The sequence below is a fragment of the Solanum pennellii genome, chromosome 7 (genome assembly GCF_001406875.1).
Source record: "Solanum pennellii chromosome 7, SPENNV200".
Classification (NCBI taxonomy): domain Eukaryota; kingdom Viridiplantae; phylum Streptophyta; class Magnoliopsida; order Solanales; family Solanaceae; genus Solanum; species Solanum pennellii.
In genome coordinates, this window is record NC_028643.1 from 69499886 (window position 1) to 69507072 (window position 7187).

A 7187-nucleotide genomic window follows, 5' to 3' on the forward strand; every position below is an offset into this window, starting at 1 on the left:
TTACTCTGGATAATCTCCAGAAAAAGGGTTTTGCACTAAGTAATAGATGTTACTTATGTGAAGAAGAGTTGGAGACTGTGAATCACCTTCTTATGCATTGCAGAATGGCTAGATAATGTTGGGAATTTTGCTTCAGTGTTTGCTTGGATCATGCCTCAGAGTGAAAAGGAATTATTGGAGAGTTGACAGCACCAGAGAACACATAAACTTTTAAGTAAATCTGGAGAACTACATCTTTGCGCATATTCTGGACTATCTTTCTAGAAAGAAATAGAAGCTTGTTTTGATGGGCAAAAAAGACCATATTTCTAGCGTTAAAAACAAGTGTAATTTCTTTTGTTGGGGTAAAAGTAGTTTCATTGAAAATATAGACCAGTATATGGTGTTTTTGGAGTTGCTAGGAAGATGTTGTAATTAGTCTTTTGTAACTTTTGGTTTTGTACCTTCTTAGTATTTCATCGATAAACATTTACCTTATCAAAAAATAATAATAATAATAATACCCATTATTTATCTTGATCATCAAAAGACACCTAAACACTCTCATACACTTCAACAGCTTGAGTAGCTATGCCTCTACTGTTGGCAGCAGAAAATTCAAGATCTTTAATAAATTCATCAGTTTAACTTTTGGAGCTTGCTTCATTGTTTTCACACGCCCATATGACAGAAGGAAGCACCCTGAATTAGGAAGGGATAAACTAAGTTTTTTAGAGAAAATACATGCATGGAAACTTCGGATAAGGAAAACAACTTAGAAGACGTTGTGATTTCCTAGGCCAACTGGTTTAGTTCAGAATTTATTGGAACAACAGCCAAATAAGACTATCAGAAAATGCAGAAGTAGAATTGAACAAGGTTGAATCATATAACACTTCGTCATCTGACAATCAGTTAAACAACCTTTTTCTGCCAAATACCATCAGTTGCAACCTATAGAAGAACAATGTGGCAAAAGAGAATTTTTGTTTAACTTCATCAAGAAATACACGTCTAGCTGATCCTAGCTAGCTTAGATTGAGGAGCAATTGTTGTTGTTCATTAAGAAAATAAATATGGTATCCTCATTGACACTATCATATGTTCAATGTCCAGGTAACATTTTAGAAGTACATTTAACAGTTGACACTAATCTTTGCAAAACAAGTTCCAATCTTTGACGAGGCAAACCATTTTGGTCATGAAGAAAGAGCTCATTGGTACCACTTACATTCTATCTTCAGTCTGTCGAATGAAATGGAGTATTGACAAAAGTTGCTTGGGACTGAAAACATCCCCTTTTACTTAGAAGGGATTAGGAAGGATGTTGCCAAATGATTGTTGAATATAGTTACTCACCTCACAGCCCAGAGCCCAGTTTCCTATATGGGGTATATACCAGCCGAATTGCTGTCCAGAGGACCAAACCTGAGTGCTGGGAACCTTCAGGCATGAGCATCTAGATTCTATTTCTTGTTAAAAAAAATACATTCTATCTTCCGTCTGTAGAGCTAATCACTGTTGTTTTATCAAAACCTTCAGGCATGAGGCGTTTAGCTTCTAGTTCTTGTAAGAGTTTTATGATCACGCCGTCTCTGCCGCATCTGAGAAACATGCTGCATATTTCAGTTAACATACCCAAGTCAGGGGTAATAGATCTTTCTAGCATCTCTTTCAAGACTTCCATTGCTCCATCATAATCCTCATTCTTGATGAAGGTGGATATCAATAGAGTCAAAGTGGGCTTATTAGGGTGAAAACCACCTCTAACCATGCTTTTACAGAGTTGAAACGCACGATCAGGATTCCTTCTGGTACACTGTCCACTGATCAGATAAGAGAAAGTAGAGGAATTAGGAACTAAGTTTGCATTATCAAGTTCTTTGACCAACAATGCAGCTTTCTTTGTTTTCCCCTCCTTGCACAGTCCCATAATCAATGCATTGTAAGTCAAGATATCAGCCTTCAATCCATTGTTTGCCATCTCCTCGAAAAGCCTACTTCCCATTTCAGAATTACCAACCTGACTATACGCGTTTATCAGCGTATTATAAGTGACAACATTAGGAGCCACACCGGTTCTCTTCATCTCGCTGAAAAGTTTGTTTGCTTCATGTAATTTCCCTACCTTGCATAAACCATGTATAAGAGTGTTGTATGTAACATTAACTGGTTGTATCCCATTCATCTCCATCGTGGTCTTAAGTTTCATTGCAACACTCAAGAGGTCCCGGTTACAATGTCCAGCAATCAAAGTGTTATAAGACACAGCTGTCGGTTTCAAACTTATGTTCTCCATCTCCCTTAAGACCTCAACAGCCTTTTCTAGTTTTCCCGATTTGCATAAAGCACTCACGACCATATTAAAGGTATAAACATTAGGAGAAATCCTAGACCGACGCATCTCCTTGTAAAAAGCCAATGCAACATCTACCCTATCAGAACTAAGCAACGCGCTCATAAATGCATTGCAAGACTCAACAGTGGGAACAAACCCATACTGCTTCATACTGCAAAATGTATCACTAGCATTCCTAAACTTCTTCAAATGAGCATGACACTTGAACAATGAGTCAAAAACACGCGGTGAAGAATCACAAATTCGATATGATAAAAGTATAGCTTCAAACAGTTTACCAGGAAAATCTACAGAACCTGATTCAAGAAGCTTCCTCAAAATTGACTCAGCAGATTTGAACTTCTTACTCTTAGTAAGAACATGTAGAACAATAGAATGATTCTCAAGGGTATTCGAATTTGGACTTTTAACCTCAACCCATTTGAAGAATTCAAGAGATAAAACATAATCTTTTTGAATTTTCAGCAAAATATGCTTAACTCTAAATGGGGTTAAACCAGAAGACAAATTCTCAAGCTTAGTCCAATCAGAGTGTATAAGATGACTATGAGCTACATTAACAAAATCAAGATCTTGTCCTTTGGGCTCAGAAATGGTTCTGTGAGGCAACGGAATTGGATCCAATTTGCTTTGTTTAGGGGCAATCAATTTCACAAACACCTGGTGGGTGTTTTTGGTTGAATCAAGAAAGGTTGAAAATTTACGAATTTGTTTCAGAATCTTCATTTTCTTGAGTAAACCACCTGATATTTCATTGAAGGGAACTAACCTTGCAATAAAGGAAGAACCTTTTTCTCTTCTTGAAGCTTTGAGTCACTGCAGGACACCCATTTTCGAAAACTGAAGATTTTGATGGCAAAGGGTACAGCTGATTGCTTAATTTACCACATTAATTTAGCAATTTTGACTGAATAAATATTACTAACACATCTCGAGTTCGAATCTAGCTATAAAAAAATATGTTGAGAGTCACTAAAGAATCGAAAAAGAGAACTTGAATATACATCGATAGAAGAATAAATCCATTAGTCAAACACGATTAATAGGTGTTTTTTTTTGTTTGCATAGTACTCCATAGGATATGATAAACTGATTCTTGTTCTACTACTTTTTAAAGAAAAAAATTTTTTAAAAGAGAGTAATATTATTATTATTATTATATTAATACATTAGAAATTGTGTCATAGATTTTCTAAAATCTAAGAAGAAATACTATTACGTCATATCGTATCATCATATATTATATTATAAGTGGAAATAAAAAAAAGTTAAATGTTGAATTATGATTTTATCCCTATTAAAAATTAAAATGTTATAAAAATATTTAAGTATTTAATTTAAATATTAAATTATATTATTTTAATAAAAATGTTAATCACTTAAGAATAATTCTTAATTAAAATATCTAATTTAATTTATTTTCTTGAAATTTTTTAAAATAGACTAACTTTTACATATAGCAAACATAAAAATAATATTTGTATGTTATATTATAATTTGCGTAATTATGCTCTATAGCAAACATAAATATATATATTTCGCTATACATAAACAAAAAAAACAATTGTATAATTTGCTATACATATACAAAGAAAATAATTATATAATTCGATATACATGTACAAAAGAAAACAGTTGTGTAATTTGTTTCGATATACATATACAAAAGATTAATTGTATAATATGTGTTTGTATAAAACGAGAAAGAGAGAAAGACAAAAGAAAATTGAGCAGGGGAATATTTGTATTGCATAACTATAAGTGTATAGGACGAAGATATATATATATTTGCATGTGTATATATAATTTTCTCTCGTTTTATACAAACAAAAACACAATTTATACATTTCTATTCTGTTTGTATAAGCGAGAGAGGCGATGATGGTGAGCGAAATCTGGGAGAGGAGAGAGAGGGAACGAAAATATATGTATATATACCATTTTCTCTCACTTTATACAAATACAAACACATTTTTATACATTTGTGTTTGTACAAAAGCGAGAGAGGCAAGCGAGGCTGCCACCAAAACGAGAGTGGCAAGCAAGATTCCACCAAGGAGAGAGGCGAAAATAACAATAATTTGCTAAAGAGTAAAGGGTAAATCAAACTACATTTATATCATTTAATTTGAATTGATAATTTACTATTATACATAATTTACCCTTGAAAATATTATTGTTTCATTTAATATTTATTTTGGGATTCAATGAATTTTGATGTTCGTATTATGGTAATTAACACTTCTATTTTCAGCTAGACTTACAATTCAATACTCATTATTAAATTGTAAGTTATTATTAGCAAGAAAAAAACAACAATTTTTACATCTTCCACATAGTAATAGCGACGATTTTTCATAATCATTGTATTTTTTAATAATTAATAATAATGATTTCCCATTAAACATTTAATTATATTTGAATTCTTTTACCTATTATATTCTTAGATTATAGTTTTATTTCTACATTACATGTAAATGTTATAAAATAAATTAAATAGTAAATTAGTAAATAGTAAATCAACATATTAGTATACATAAACTCTTCATTGTGTAAATATATTTAACTCCCATTAATGATATTCATTATGTTTTTAACTCTCGCGTCTCATCGATAATCTCCAATGGATTAATATCATATTTATGACAATTCTTTGTATTCCTCAATGTTATCCTATAAATAGTGGCATTTGACACAATAATGTACACACTTGGACCTATTGAAAAGAATCTCTTGCTCTCTTCTTTTATCTCTTTTTATTTGTTTAGTTTAAGATTTATGTTTCTTGTTTGTCGTTATTATACATATGTTGTTGTTATTGTTGAGAACTTACCATGATTTGTTGTTTTATATACATTAATCTAGCGTGTGATATTCTAATATCCTCATTTGAATATTGAATTTGTACATTAATTAGTTACTTTTACTTTATGCACTTTTAGACAATTTTAGGGTTAGAGGTATATTCTTTTTTTTAAGAAGATATATGTACTTTTTATCTAAATAATGATGAATTATTTTTGTAAATATCAAATATTTGGAGGTAATAACATATGTCATTTGCAATACAAAATTTATATAAAGTATTGGGATAAAAGTGCAACACACGTTCTCAGGTCTAATTTCTTAAAAAAATATTTTAATATTGATTGGATATGCATTTTAAAAATAAAAAATTGATTATAAATTTTGTGATTTTAAATTATATATGTATACAAAAATATTATAATATACTAAAATACTTGTCTAACTTTGTGTACTTATTAAGTAGACATTTAATCATAAATTTCAAAGATCTTTCACTTTGTTTTGCTCATGAAAATTGGAGTTATTTTTGAAATTTTCTAAGTAAAATTTAGAAAGAAAAAACTTTATGGTTATTTCAAATTCTTAAAAATTCTAGAATTCAACTTCAGATTAAATTCGAAATTTTATGATTAAACATATTTTTTTTAGCTTAGTTATAAAAAAATAGGAAAAAAATCATGGTCAAAGGCCCTTCTAAAATAATATTCATGCTTAAATGTATTATCATAATTTTCATAGTCAAAACACTAATTTTTGAGATAAAGTGAAAAATTATTCCAAAAGAAAAAAATTGTTAAACGGATCCGAAACATATCATTTCAAAGGAACGTTTATTTTTTGTCCCATGACTTATTCGTTCAGCATACAACTTTCAAGTTGCTAATTTGAGCTTATTTTGATTCTAACTGCTTTGTGTTGGAACAACAGATATATATATTAGGAATTTTGAGTTTGAGTTTTGAAAATGAAGTTGGCTTTGGTGAGCCATGTTTGGTGCAAGAAAGATAGTAACTCTTTGTCTGCTAGTCAAATTCGTTCTCATTACAAACGAGAAAGATTTGAATGAAGATGTTGATACAATGTAAGATTTGTTTATTAGAGTATACGTGAACAAGTTACCAATAACTTGGTAAGATATGAAATTAGTTTGTGAACAAGTTACCAATAACTTGGTAAGATATGAAATTAGTTTGTTATATAATAAATTTTATCGAATTTTGGTGCATCTAGATACACATTTTTTGAATTATATGAGGTTGAAAATAGGTATAATTTGTTTTAGATACATTGTATTCAAGTGTATTTGCATATATCTGATATAGATAAGTTTCCCTCTCTTTAATCTCGTTCAACACTTCCATATATACGCAGTATCTCAGATACATGTAAATTATATTAGATATATATATGTGATGTGATACGAATATATTTGAGATACATAGACAAAGCTTACTCGCCTCCCTCCTAATTCAGTGTATCTGATAGCAAAAAAATATGTATCTAACGATACGAAATCATTAATTAATGAGATAAATGTAATTATTTTGAACTATATAGATAATTAGTAAATATGATAGAAATATTTATGTATTTAAATTGTTCTCCAAAAACATAATCAGTAATAGTAGAAGTAGAGAGGTATTTCTTTTTACCCTTTTTTCTCAACCTTCTATTATGTTTTTTAGCTTAACTTTATAGACACAGATCTATTTCAATTTCAGTCTCATATATCACTACAACGCTTTAAAAAATGTTGATTTACTATAGTTAAAATTACACAAAATCTAACCTCAGATAAAAAAAAGGATTAATTACGTGAATGGATTCCTTTTAAAAAATAATTACTTATTTTAAATATACTCTTTAATTTATTACCATTTATAGCAACATTTTAAAATTTTTCTTTTTCTCTGTCTGCTCTTTCTTTCTTTCTCTGTCTCGCTTTTTCTTTCTTTCTCCTTTATTGTGTCTCGCTTTTTTTTTTCTTCTTTCTTGTTTCTTTCTTTCTTTTGTCCTTTCTTTCTTGCTTTTTTTTTTTTTT

At 29.9% G+C, this 7187-nt stretch overlaps 1 protein-coding gene across 1 annotated transcript; it reads right to left on the reverse strand.

The window, feature by feature from the left end:
* Nucleotides 1-949: 949 nt before the first annotated feature.
* Nucleotides 950-3418, reverse strand: LOC107024492 (pentatricopeptide repeat-containing protein At4g26680, mitochondrial). The gene has a single exon (XM_015225480.2). The coding sequence runs from the start codon at nucleotides 3062-3064 to the stop codon at nucleotides 1472-1474; it is 1593 nt and encodes a 530-aa protein (XP_015080966.1). The 5' UTR covers nucleotides 3065-3418; the 3' UTR covers nucleotides 950-1471.
* Nucleotides 3419-7187: the final 3769 nt, after the last annotated feature.

What these genes read in the sequence shown, in the direction of transcription:
- LOC107024492 (XM_015225480.2), bottom strand. Translation starts at nt 3,064, where the DNA reads ATGAAGATTCTGAAACAAATTCGTAAATTTTCAACCTTTCTTGATTCA.